Genomic DNA, 13,721 nt, shown 5'->3' with positions numbered 1-13,721 from the left:
GTGCGGGCCCAGCAGAGATAAAGGTTGCGTGACTGCGCTAGGAATAAAACTTAAATGGCCTGGTACATTGTGTTTGGTGGAGTTTTTTGTTTTGAGATTTTGTTTGTTTGGTTTTTTACAATATAAACCCTGTAGGCACATCTGCATCATCTTTTATAATGCAATAAGAAAAAAGAGGAGCGTCTTATATTGCTGACAGTTTCTGAGACTGGATGACTGTCAAACTAATTTAAATGAAAAAAAAAAAAAAAGCTTAAAACATGGTACAGAGAGGATATTTGATCCAGTGGACAGACTAAAGTCTGGGATCCCAAGGGCTACTGCCCTAATCCTGACAGTAATGTCTATGAACAATGTAATTCTCACTAATTAAAATGAGTTAATATCACTAACCAAGGTGCTTGAAAAACTGCAGAAGAAAACACATTGTAAGCATTCAGTGTTTTTAATTGTTGAGATAGAAGCCATGTTTCTTTGCTTATTAAATGCATCAAAAATTCTTCCAAATCTCAAGATTTATGCATAAACCTTTTTAAAGCCTAAACCCCCAAAATGTCTTTCAACAGTAGGAAAAAAGCTTAACAACTCTGATCAACAGGAAGATGCATAATTATATTAATTTTCTTCAAGAAAAGCTATAGCAGATGCTGTTTATTTATCACAGGTCTTTTGCACTGTCACCGCTTTTACGAGGGACACTCCTGAGCAACAGTCATTACCTGAAGAGAGCAAAGGTTTCTATGCTGGGATTAAGGTAATGTTGATGGCCCTGATTTACTGACTTGGCATATCGCTAGGGTATATTTATACATTATCTGACATGCTCTGAAAAACAAGACACGGAAACATAAGCCTTGATCGTCATAACCAGCACTGCTTTTATGTTCTCTTTGAGAAAATGTCTTAATAAATTATATGGCTTTCAGTCTGTTTGTAAAACGCCCTAAAGCACCCATCACAGCACTGTGTGCAGGTGTTGACACTAATGCACCATAAAGAATGTGCAAAACTGCATCTTCTAGTAAATACACCCCAAAGTACTCTGGTGGTTATGTATAATGGGAAGACACACCTATACGGATGCAGAATTCCACTGTACCTAAACCAGAAGAAAGTGAAGAGAAAAACTAATTTTTATCCATCATCCTCTTGTGGTCAGGCACTACAAAACTCGAGTTGCTGAAGATAAATTCACCCTGAGTGCAAAAACCAGGTCTAATCCCACTCAAGGATTAGACTGTCAGTCTGGCAGTCCAGGAGAACTTGAGATCTTCTGAGTATCTAAGCTTCCTGCCTCCATGAACGGTGTTTGAAAAATCTGGCAACTCATTCTGTGTGGTGTTTGAAGAAGAGTTTCGGGGTTTTTTTTTAAGTGTTAGAATTTCCCAGAGAATGGAAATTCCCATTTCTGACTAGCCCCGAGTGCTGTTTCTGCTCTTGCCCCAGGAGGACAGACAAACAGAAATGGCACAAACCGAGCTCTCTGCCCGGCGCTTGAGCCACTGAAGCTGTAATATATTATGTACGGAGAAATTCTTCTTCTGCCATAGCAGGGAAGAGAAATCAGGCAAAAATTGTACTCACTTTGCATCTGGGGCAGAATACAAACATAGAGTCCATGCCCATGAGGTAAAGCCATACTTTAGGCCTTGAATATTGCTAGTATTTCTCCTAGTGCATTGGAATAAGGAGCTCCTTTTAACCAGGGATATTAAAAATTAAGTTCTATGGTATCATGCTATTTTCAGGCTTAATAAAATCCTGTTTTAAGATTAGGAGATGAGAAGCAATTAGACACTATATATGACAACTGCAAATATTTTCTTAATTGCCAAGAATGTTAAAGTATTTTAACAACAATTTCACCTTGAAGATCATTATTACAAAGATTATTATTATTATTATTATGAGGATTATTAAAAAAATTATTATTACTTTATAAGCAATTATATCTTTTCATAATTGATTAAAAACATTCAAAATTTCATAAATACCAGTACTGCCTAATTAAACTGTCAAAATGATCTAAAAATCATTTTCTTATTTCCAGTTTTTACCAGAATCGTTACAAATTGCAGAGGATGGCAAAGAGCACGTTTTGACCGTTCTGAGCACTGTACCCATTGCCTGTCCTGAGCACGATGATTCCTGTAAAATTACTTTACAGCTAAGTACTGAGGATTTGGGTAAGAGTTTTACCTATCGTCATCAACTCAATATGATTACTTTCTCCTGTGTTTATGTTACAATGAATTCCAGCAGAAATTACAAGACTTAACAACAAAGGGCAGAAGCCATAAAATCAACAAACTAGGCCATATATTTGTTTGCAAAATAAAATAGATTATATTATCACTCAGGTTTTTGAGAAAAAAAAATCTGACTAACAATAACCTGAATGGTAGTCCATTGAGATGTATGGATGAAATAACTATGAGTAGAAGAACTTATTTGTAATTCCAAGAGTATAAAATTCCATTTTAAGTTTTTGTAGCAGCAATGGTCTTAGCTCAAATAATTTCATTAATTATCAATAAGAGGCTCACCTGCAAATTTATTATTCAGTAAATGTGTACTGAAGCCTTTTTTCTTTCTTTTGCTGGCTTACAGTTTTTTTCTAACTTAATATAGAAGAAAAAATCATTCTTATGCTTATATAGTATTCTTTCTAAAGATTTTTTTTTTTTACTTGAAAACATTGACAATGTCACTTAGAAAATTCTCTTGCCTTTTTAATCAGTAAATGCTTTCCCCAGGTTAATCTGGTGGAATATCATGCCTGACCAAGGGGGGCATATATATATATATATATATATATATACACTTTCCATTTGCACTAAATAAAACACCCAGCCCTTTTTATTTCTCTTCCTTAGATGACTCAATTAGAAAAATGTTTAGAGATAGGATTACAGTCACAGTTTCTCTACCCACAAAAAGCCAGCTCCAAAAAAAATGTTGGCAAACCCCAGATAGTTCCTGATATTTTTCCCTTTCTAAATCCCTCTCCTTTCTCTCCCTATCATCAGCCAAATGCTTAGACAGAAGAAAAAAATAATTCAAACAGTATCATAACACAATGATCTTAAACTGAACGGCACCTTATGGTTCCAGCAGCTGTCTTGGCTCTCGTACATGGAGTACTTTGCATTTCTCCATGGCTCAGTGCTGCTGTGTTCTACATAGCACTCTTGGCTTAGAGTCTCTGCCGGTCCATCAGGCAAACATCCGCTGAGCTCACGGCAACAGATTTTCTTAGATATTGAGGTAGCTAAGAACGCAGGCTGGTGTGTGGTGGGACGTCCCCACAGCCTCGAAGCAACGTAAGACACCTACAATGAGGATCAAGTGAGAATTAGTCACATAAGCCATCAAAGTAATTTTTTAAACTCCCATTTACTTAGGCATTGATAAAGCCTTTCAAAAGCTCGTTGACAATGAATGCATGGGCCAGGAGCTCTCAAGTGGGGGAGGCTGAGTTCGATAGATCAGACTGAGGCTGACCCCTTGCCAGCGTCTCCTCCAGTCCCACAACATGCATTTGACTGGAAGAAAGAGGGGAGGTAAGATTTACGGAAGCAGCTTTATTTTCAAGCTGGCAATGGGCTTGACGTGTTGGTGCCAAGAGGTCCCAGGACGGAGGCGCAACTCGACCAATTAACTAATCTTTGAAGGCACTTGTCACTGAAGTGGAAAATTTCAGTTACTTTTAATCAACTCATTTCTGCAGCTTAAACTAATAACCAGCTCTAGCCCCTGATTGCTCCATCCTGGGGCTATTTCCTTGGATGACACCTGGGCCGTTTATGATCAATTGAGATATCTATATATACTTAAGGTTGACTGTCTGCTGCTGTGTGTTTGCATAGCTGCATGTCTGGTTTGTGCCTTTATTGTCTGTAGGGTCCATTAGTTTATCTGTGGGCTTCTGAAAAATGTAATGTTGGCCACAGTGCTATAAACTGAAAATAAAAACAACTTTAGCTGAGATTCGTTTATATCAAATAAATTAACTGACAAGCTCCTTGTCTGACTGAATCCATATAACAACACTGTTGTGCTAATTATGTAGGGAATAACTGATAAGAAAGCTAATTACAAGCACAGAAATATCTCTCTAAGTTCAGACAATATCATAATGAATGCCAAGGCACAGCAGAGCCACTGGAGTTTGGCTTCTGTTAAGTTTATCATTACTATTTTGACAAGATGATTTTCTTTGATTTTAAACTTTTGTTCTGGGTTGTGAGCACAGCTCATGGGGCTGTAATGGCAATAACTATTCCTCATGGAAACCTCCAATTTAATTGGATCAAGAACCTTGAAAATGAGCCAGGACTTTTCTATAAGATGTGAGGCAGCCTTTAAGGATTTGGTATGAGAGATAATATGCTATTAATATTTGTAGGTTTTTAGTTCAGTTCCTATAGAACTCTACATGGTTAATTTAAATTGTATTTTATGAGTCTTTTCCATAAGGAATAAAACATTGATTATTTGCTCGTGTTAGAAATACAATTTTAAAATACTTGAATGCCATCTCCTATAAATTATTAAGCAATTCTACAAATGGGAAAAATGATATGAAAATTTGATATTTTCATATTAGATTAATTCCATTGACACCATTTCTAGAACTTTGTTCTTTTCAGATGATAATTATTGGTCTGGGACAGAAAACTAAATCCTCAGCACAAACAAGAAAAGTGGACGCTACTAGTCTTGCGCCTAGAAGAGGTCCCTTTTGGCCTAATATGATGTGCAGAGGCAGAGCTGAAGGAACGACTTGGGTTGCCATTGCTGTATTGATTTTCTCACCACCCATCGCTTCCCTACCCATCACAGATACTTACATAACTAGTACCACCAAAGCTTATTACTTTTCCACATTCTTTTGGTGAATTTATCCTCACAATGCCCCTGTGAAAGATAGAAGTAAAAGTACCATCGTTTTACAGGTTGGAAAGTAAAGAGCCATAACCTAGCTAAGCCAAAAACACAAACTGCTGCATTTGCCTTCCTGTTGTGGAACTGAAGTTCACTAAAAACTGACATGAGAACCCTCCCTTTCTAGATAAAAAAAATCTGTTTATTTTAAATTAAATAACTCCCAGCAGATACCTCCTTATAATAAAGCTAGTGAAAGATAAATGTTTTCCAGAAACACAGACTCATCTCTTTCTTTGTCATGAGAACTACTCGTCTTCATTCCCTGGGCATGGACCCATAAAGATAAGACTGTCATTCCAGAAATATTAGCACCTGTGGAAAGAAAAGCACCACTGAGTTTTAGTAAACCGTCTACTGCAGGGGAAAAAAAAAAGCACAGTAAAACGTGCAGAGGGATGCCAGACTGAGTCCGTCACAACTATCTTCATGCCAAACCCATCTGGTTTCAAGGCATCTGTGTCCTGGAATTTGAAACGTTTGTGCTGGATGGTAAACAGGGTACAGGCAACTGTTTGGATAACTCTTGTCAGACTCAGTCTTCGTGTTCATTTTAGATAGCCAATTACTGGGGCCCCCAAACATCGCCCTTTCGGCATGCCAGGTGGATCTGCTGCGGGCGCCCTGCTCGGAAAGCAGCTGTGCAGCAGCCGCGCTGACAGTGACGGCCGTGACAGACTTTGCTCAGGACGGGAACCGCGTCAGCCGCATCCGAGCTGAGCCAGTCGGACGGAGGGATTTGCTTTGGAGGGCTTACACACCAAAGGATGTGCAGGTCGGGTCCTAAAATCATTTGGAAAATGTGTTAAATTTAAAGGGAGGTTTAGTATTGCAGAAAACAATGATAATCCTTAACCATATAAACATCTGGGGACTGCTGTCAGCAGAGTAAACCAAAACAGTCTCTTTATGCACCAAGAAAATTAATGTGTAAAGCCTTTTGCTTTAACAAATTTAGGTTTGATTGTTAGTCAGCACATCAGTAAGGCCAACCGCTGGATTACAGATGTAACCAGGCGTGCTTGTGTACGATGGAAGAGGAGAGAGGGAGAACCGGGGTTAGGGAATTAGCGCCTTTTTGAGAAGGAGGGAGAGGGAAGACCAAGGGTTTGGAGAACAGTTTCTGAAGAAGCAGAGGAAAGGCAGTGCCTCAGTAATGAGAAAGGAGGACCGGGACTCAGCAGTGCCGCGTTCAATTTGTGACTGTGCCAGAAATCACCAGGACACCTCCGACAACACATGCGGCTGCTCCGTCTCTCCATTTATCCCTGTACGAAATGTTCAAAAGAAAAATAGTAAGAATCAATCAGGGAGGCAAGCCATGCTTTCCCTGCCTGGAAAGGAGTGTGGCGAGCAGGGACTGGCCCGTTGTCTGTGTAGTTGTTGCAGGGCCTCGGCTGGGAGGTTTGAGAGGCGTAATCCCACCGCCCAAGAGAATAAACCAGAACACAGATTTGACTCAGCTAAATTTCTCAGCTAAATTTCTGAGAGCAGTGGCACATCCAAGCTGGTATATTTTAAGTGACCGAAAACAAACCCCCAATGAAATCTATAATTTCACTGCCCTGATTTTTGTGGATTTGCTCATGAGAGAACGAGATTAAACGGGACCAAAAGAATTTTTGTCTTCAAAAGTAAAATGCCTAGCATGCGACTATATCCTTTCCGCTCCAGCCTAGGCTTCTTTTAAACTTTTTAAGATTCTTAAATCAGAAATTGCAGCTAATTCCATGTAGTACACTCACATACCCATATTTTTTCTTGAAGTTACAAATGCTTCCATTAAAATATGAAAAGTGTAGCAAGTGTGAAATGGAATTAATCAATTTTAATAATAAATTCTATCTATCTCAGTTAAAACTTGATCTATGGAAACATAATAGACATTACCTTCCCTCCCCGCCATCTCCCCATTGCTGCTTTGCAGTTAATTAGAGGCGTTAATGTAACACAGTTCCTGCAACATATCAAGGAAAAATCCATATATTAAAATCCACGTAATCTTTAGCCCTTCAGATTTGTTCAAATATTTTTGATTTATCTGAAAATTGAACGGAAATGGTGGGCAGAACATCCTGACACATTCAGACACACGATAAAGTGGATTTCTTCAGAAAACTAAGACTGCCAGCTAGGACTTGCATCGTCTGCTGGTACCATGCAAGAAAAGAGCAGAGCAAAAAGGGCCACCTGGATTTGTTTGTGCAAAGGTTTTACTTAGGAAGGTTACGGCCGTGGAGAAAATGGGAAAATTCTGAGATGCTTCTTTATATCACGCTCTAGATACAAATGATACAATTGACCTCAGATCAAAACGCTGTTCAAAGAGGTGTTCAGTTTTTCATTCCTCAAGACCATCACTCTAACATTTTGGGATGACAGATGCCGGTGGGTGTCTAAGCAGTGTCTCTGTGTGATAGTTAAGGGGCATTTTGAAATACAGCTGATGTATTGCCAGAGGTGAAGAATTTTGTCAGGCAGTGTTGTTCTATCTTCACCCTCTTATTCATTTATTTAATTTCACCGCTCTTCCTAAAAGCTAAGTTCTGCTTTGTCACTGAAAGACCGCACAAGGATATAGTGGCCATTCTTCTTCCTCGCTCCGCAGATCGTAGCAGAACTAACTGAATTGCACCTCTGGATTTCTCATGGGCAAAGAGCAAGCAAGGAATTAACAGCCCTGGCCAAGAAATCAGCCTGGCAGGCTGGATATGGGAAAACCATAATACTTCATCACTCCCACCAGTATGACTGGGAGCTCTTCATATTGCAAATCACTACACAACCCAGTCTTGCATTTCTGAGAACTGGATAGCAGAGATGAAAAAACACCATCTTGAGCAGACGTGGCAATGCAGGCCCAGCGCTGCCCAAGAGTCAGGTATTGCAGCTTCGAAGGGAGTTGCCCTGCCTCTGGCTTTGGCAGGCATATCTGCCCTCGCAGGGTGCCAGGACTCTCAGACCTTGTCTGTGACCCAGCTTGTGCCCAACCAGGAGCTGATGCAGCTGAAGATCTCTGTTGCTGTAGTAGACGCTTTCCTCTTTTATTCACATGCCAAAAGCAGACAGCTCCAGCAGCCTGATTTGGGCCTTCGTCACCAGTACCCGATCAATAACCTGCACATCAAATATATAAATCAACCATTCATATGCTGTATCAGGAAATTTAAGGTCAAATTGGGGGACAGGCAATGACTACTACTAAAATATGCTAATGCTACTTAATTACAGCATACCTTACACCATACTTCAGGCATTAAAATTAGTACAATTTAATGAGCACTCTACTCTCTTGATAGTTTCAGTGAATGATCTACTTCTTAGCAAAAAAGTTTATTAAAAAAGCTTCGTTTTTTTACCAGATAAAGACAGACAGTGCCTTACATCAGGTGGAATAGGAGCACTTTGAACTCCCTTATTGCATGTGATTAAACTCCGTTGTTTGAAAGTGAAGCCTATTTTGTACCCATTCGCAATCACGTTTTAGAAGTCAGATTTTAGTTTGTGCTTGACACATGAATCCTGCCCCTAATGTTTTGTGAGGAACAGTAATGAAGAAAAACTGCTGTGTAGACTGTATTCATTACACATTTCATTTTAACTAGGTCACAGTTCGAGACCTCCCAACAGGGAACTGCTACTCTTTCACTGATCCACACATTATCACATTTGATGGATGGTGAGTATTCTACTTTGAAATAATTTGCCTCAATTACTGCAGTTTTCAGTTTCTGGTTGTAGCATGCATTTGGTTTTACATTAGAATATCAAAAGAGCATTGTACTAGTTTACTCATAGTGATTAATGTAGTGCTTCAATAACATACACGGTTTCCTTCCAGCTGTTTATGCTCCTTTTAACAAAAGGGCTAGAAATGGATTAATATCTTGAAGCGGCAATGGTTTTGAGTCTGAACAATTTTTACAAGACAAAGGTCAGATTCCAAAATGTTCTTCAAACAGGACCGACATTATTGACTTTGAGAGGGTGTCTGCACCGTGTGGCATCGCGTCAGCGACAGCCCAGTTCCACCCAAGTGAGCCGTCACGTCCTGCGGCAGCGCAGCACACAGGGACAGCCCGGTCCTTCCCAGCAGTTTCGTAACACCTGATGCAAAGTCACGCAGCTCAAGGATGCTCTTGCGTTCTTCTGCTTCCAGAGCTGGTTTATGCACAGCTGCATCTCTGCATGGAGTTGACAGTCATAATCACAACCAAAAAACCATAAAGATGGCCGTACTATCTCAGATAAAAGAAGTTAAAAAATGATAAGTGGCAAATATCAGGGAAAGAGTGCAAAAATAAAACTGTACGTCCTCCTGTACTGTCCAGATGTCCTCCTATATTATCCAGCAGTAAGTTGCTTAAAGACTTGCTGAGCCAAAGGCGGTATCTTTGTGTTTGACAACCTGTACTGTACAGAACTTTTCTTCAGTTAACTTCCCGAATCTTCCATGAATCTATTTACCCCAGCTATTTAACGTAACAGAAAGTTTTTAAAGTTTGCATCTGGCACATTTGATCCAAAGTTGCTAATATTTCAGATCACATTCCAGGTTTGTCATTCTGCCATTAACCTCCTAATGGCACCGATAATGACTTTAGGCGCACAGCGTCCACAGGGGCTCAGCAGGCATGATATTCTAATTTCGATATCCTAATGTCCCAATTTCAGTCCAGCATGCTTTGGAGGTAGCATCTGAAATGATGTCAAAGCTGGAGAAATGTGTTGATGAAAGGAGAGGAGGAAAGGCGGTGGCTCCGTTAAAGGTTATAGGTCTGCCTCAAATGAAGATACCACCTAAACTGGGTGGTCTCAGCTAGGAGGTTAGCTCTGCACATCTAGGGCTTTCCAGTTTCCCTCCTGCTTTGCTGAATACCATTTAAAATGCGGTCAGGCAATTGTTTCATGCAAGTTTGGTTGCTTGACATGTAGAAGTTGTGGAAAAGCTACAAGAGGTGCAAAGACATTCCCATGCCTCATGCCGTCTGCAATTATTTCAACTCTGGGATATTAAACAAGATTAGAATATTATTTCAAAACTCTCTATACATTTATATTCTAAAATACTCCCTTCTGATTTAGGGCTAAGAATGGACAGTGATCTGCCAGGTTGTTGTGTTTAAGAGGTCATAAATTACTGAAAAGTGTCTCTTGGAATGGGGGAACGCTCTCAGCCACGTAATACATTTTTACATAGCTTCCATGGGAAAAAAGGACTAAAATAAAATAAAGCAATTTTATTTGAATAAGTCATTTTGCAACCCTGTTATTGATAGCACACCGAAATGCTTCTAAGCAATTTACAATTATATCTGAGCACGGGGAGTTTGGAAAAGCCCGTCCTCCTGTGGCACCCTGCCACCGGATTAGCTTGGCCCCTCGACAACTGCACGTTTCTTCCCTGTGGATGGACGCTCATTACTGCTCTGTCCAGTGTAGCTTTAAATGAGCCAAGCTGATGGGGCTTCTGCCATCTCAATAAGTAGGTTATTTCACTAAGATATATCACTTCTTGATATTCAGCCAAGTTTCTTACCCATCATTTCACAGTCCCATTACTCCTACTTATATTCCCATTTATTATTGTAAATAATTTCTCTTTCAATTATTGTAATGATTATGCCACCCTATTACACATCAGTTAAGCAAGTTCTCTGTCTGCCTATCCAAAAAAATGTTAACACATTAGCAAATTATTTTAAAGCTCTGTATCTAAGGAGTGGGGAATGCAATTGCTGCTTCTGTCCCGATACAAACCTATAACCTAAAGACAAAGGCTGACACAGAGGTGTGGAACTGCAGCATTCCCCTTTGGTCGTGAAAGGTATGTTGTGGGAAATTGTGTTTGAAATGAGGTGTGTGTTAGGTCTTGTGAAAGGAAGAATTGTACAAAAACCTTGTGGGCTCAAGTGAGAAACCATATGAGTGTCCTTCAATAATAAAAAAGTATCAGAAAGAGACTGATCTGCAGATTCTAAACAGTAAAGCAAGAGAGGAGAAAAAGCAAATAGAAGCTTCTCCTAGGGACTATGAAGCAATAGGCTGAGAGGATGAGGGGAGCATCAGCTCTTGGGCATCAGGAGCTACATCGACTGTAAGTGATCAGTAGATGCAGGCTCAGGTAAGAACATCACACAAGAAAGAAAAGAAACATCCAAAATTAGTCAAGAGAACTGAAGGAAATAGCAGCCTTTACCCACGTCTATAAGGCTACAAAGACGGCAGCAAACAAAGCTTAATGAAGAAACTATCAAAACTGATTCTGAGATCAACAACAGAGCATCCATCAAACAATGTACCCAAGGAAAACCATTTGTTCCACCACGAAGCCTGTAGGTCAGCTTACCAGGAGACAGCAGACTCGAAGATCAAAACGTTGCAGGCAGAGCTGCTGTGGATGGGTGGTGATCAGTTGTCTCTTTGGCACCCTTTCCACCCACTCGAGTCCTGGGGATGGCTCACTGAAGGACTGTCACATGAAAAGCAAGGGAAAGTCTGAAGATGGGGAACATTGCCAACAGCAAAACGGCAGGAGTGTTTTCTACGCACATGGGCGTGCACATAAACATATTCCTGCCTTTCACGGAGTTGCTGACCTTTTTGGACTTTCCCCTTAGCAATGGCAGAGAGAAGGAAAAATGCACAATGGAGAAAAGCAAGGATGAAAGCAGACACAAAAATAGAAATTGCAACCTTTTTGATTTCCAAAATCTAAATGAAAAGCAAAGCTCATCAAAATTTAACTTAAGTTAAAAATATTGATTCTAATAATTACTTTAGCAGATTTGTTGGAAAATTGAAAAATGGCATGAAAATCAAAAGACTGGAAGATATTTCTTTTTTGGTAGTAAAATTTTCCTACTGAAATGGTCACTTCCAATGTATAGGTTGATTCGTAAGATTTCACAATAACACTTAATTTTGTAACTTCTATAGTGATGTTTTTGATGATTTTTAGTCTGACATACTGAGCTCACATTACATCTGAGGCAGTTAGCTATTTATTAGATAACCGAAATGCCTAACTCCCACTTCTAATGATAACACTCCCCTTTGGTATGCCTCTTGCTAATATATTTCTGTAGAAATATTTATCTTGTAATCTTTTCATTCTTTTGACCAAAGGAAGTGACTGAAAATCAAAGAAGAATGTCTCATGTTTTACAGTGTAAGCACAATCAATTTGTGTATATTGAGGCATAGATGTGAAATAGCGTTAATTATACTAGCTAAAATCCAGCGAGAGCACTTCCTTTCATAGCAAAGTACCTTCTAAATTAAACAAATGTGAAAGCCTGGTAAAGCAAAGTATAGCCTTCATTACTAGTTATGGCACATTATAAATATAAAAGCTTTTCATGCCATAAATTGTAGATTCTTAAATATGAAGTACTAGCTTAAAACTAAATATGCAGAAAATCCTTTTAAGGCAAAATGTAAAAAGGGAAATATTTCTTGATTGGTGAACTATATATATCATCCATGTTATTTTGCATTTTAACTTGAAAAAAAGAAAAAAGTTTTTTGAGCTTTCTCAAACATTTAGGCTAATCTATTAATATTATCACAGGGGCAATGGCACCATTTTCTGCACAATGACAAAACCCCTCAGCTTGCACAGCTTCACACCTGTGGATGGTTTTAATGGCATTCATCATAGTAGCCCACAACTAAGTCCTGGGCACGTGTAGCCCTCACAGAGGTGCTGTTCTTTTTGATGGTCCGTAGAAGTTTATCCATCTCTAAGCACCCAGGGCCTGCTGAACATAAGCTGACAGCTTCGCTCCCTGAGAACAACACAGTCAGTCCCTAGTGATGAGCGCTCTGAAACCAGAGGACAACCTCCAGCATCACCCAGCACTTCCTAGGGTCACAACTAGCACAAAATAGTTCTCACTAGCGAGGAAAGAGGGAGCCTGCCTGGAGGGGCATGTCAACAAATCAAATTATTTGGTGGCAAAACTGTGGCGGAAAAACTTTAGGAGCAGCCACAATAATAACTGAATTAATAAAAAGATGAAGTGCAGCTTGGTGAATAGTAAGTGTATTGTGTCAGTTAATCTAAAGGTACTAGTAGTAAGTGTTTACATACATTTATATTCCTTTCTGTCCCTCTCTCATCGTGAACCAACAGAAATGATTCCTATAGCATCTCGCTGTCATAAGCAAAGACTTACTTAGGAGTGGTTTATAATTCTTGGGTTAAGAGCACAACTTGAGCCATGACTTCATGCTGGGACAAGAACTTGCTACACTCCTTGAAAAACAACCCGAACACAGAGGTGGGGTGGGAGGGAACCGCTTTCCACCCAGCGCATCCACTGCTACAGACTCTTGGGGCAGCAGGCTGGGGAAATGCACTGCGGAGGACAGTTCAGACCCAAGCGGCGGTGCCTGGTTCCCAGAACACGCAGAGCTCCCTCATGCAAGAGCTCCAGTAGCTCTACTTCATGCTTTTAGCACCACAAGGCTGCAATTTCAGTTCTCAAATGTTGTCGAAAGAATCATTATCACAATTACAGTTGCATAAACATCAGAAAAGTTTACCTGACTACATTTAATTATCCATTCAAGTAATTCAAAGGCAGCTGAAAGTTTCAATTTAGGCATGTTGCAGATTTGTTGTGTGCTACGCAATCTATGCCGTGACTTAATTGAAGGACTCTAAGTGACTTCCAGGAGAGTTGGATTGGGTCCACTGACAACGCTTATTAAGCAGTAAATAGCTCCCGTAACTGCAATGATGTTTATATGCGTATGCTAACACAGTC

At 39.8% G+C, this 13,721-nt stretch overlaps 1 protein-coding gene across 1 annotated transcript in view; it reads left to right on the top strand.

Annotated features, from left to right (window-relative positions):
* LOC309591782 (von Willebrand factor D and EGF domain-containing protein-like) overlaps positions 1–13,721 on the top strand; it is a gene marked incomplete at its 5' end in the record, with an annotated part of 180,394 nt that overhangs the window by 59,247 nt on the left and 107,426 nt on the right. Inside the window, 4 exons of the mRNA XM_082314548.1 lie at positions 665–754; positions 2,051–2,186; positions 5,505–5,722; positions 8,553–8,626. Coding sequence (XP_082170674.1) covers positions 665–754; positions 2,051–2,186; positions 5,505–5,722; positions 8,553–8,626 — 518 coding nt within the window. The remainder of the gene's footprint in view (positions 1–664; positions 755–2,050; positions 2,187–5,504; positions 5,723–8,552; positions 8,627–13,721) is intronic.

Source organism: Platalea leucorodia, assembly GCF_965183815.1.
Source record: "Platalea leucorodia genome assembly, chromosome: 5".
Taxonomy (NCBI): Eukaryota; Metazoa; Chordata; class Aves; order Pelecaniformes; family Threskiornithidae; genus Platalea; species Platalea leucorodia.
This window is presented reverse-complemented; position numbering and strand designations above follow the sequence as displayed.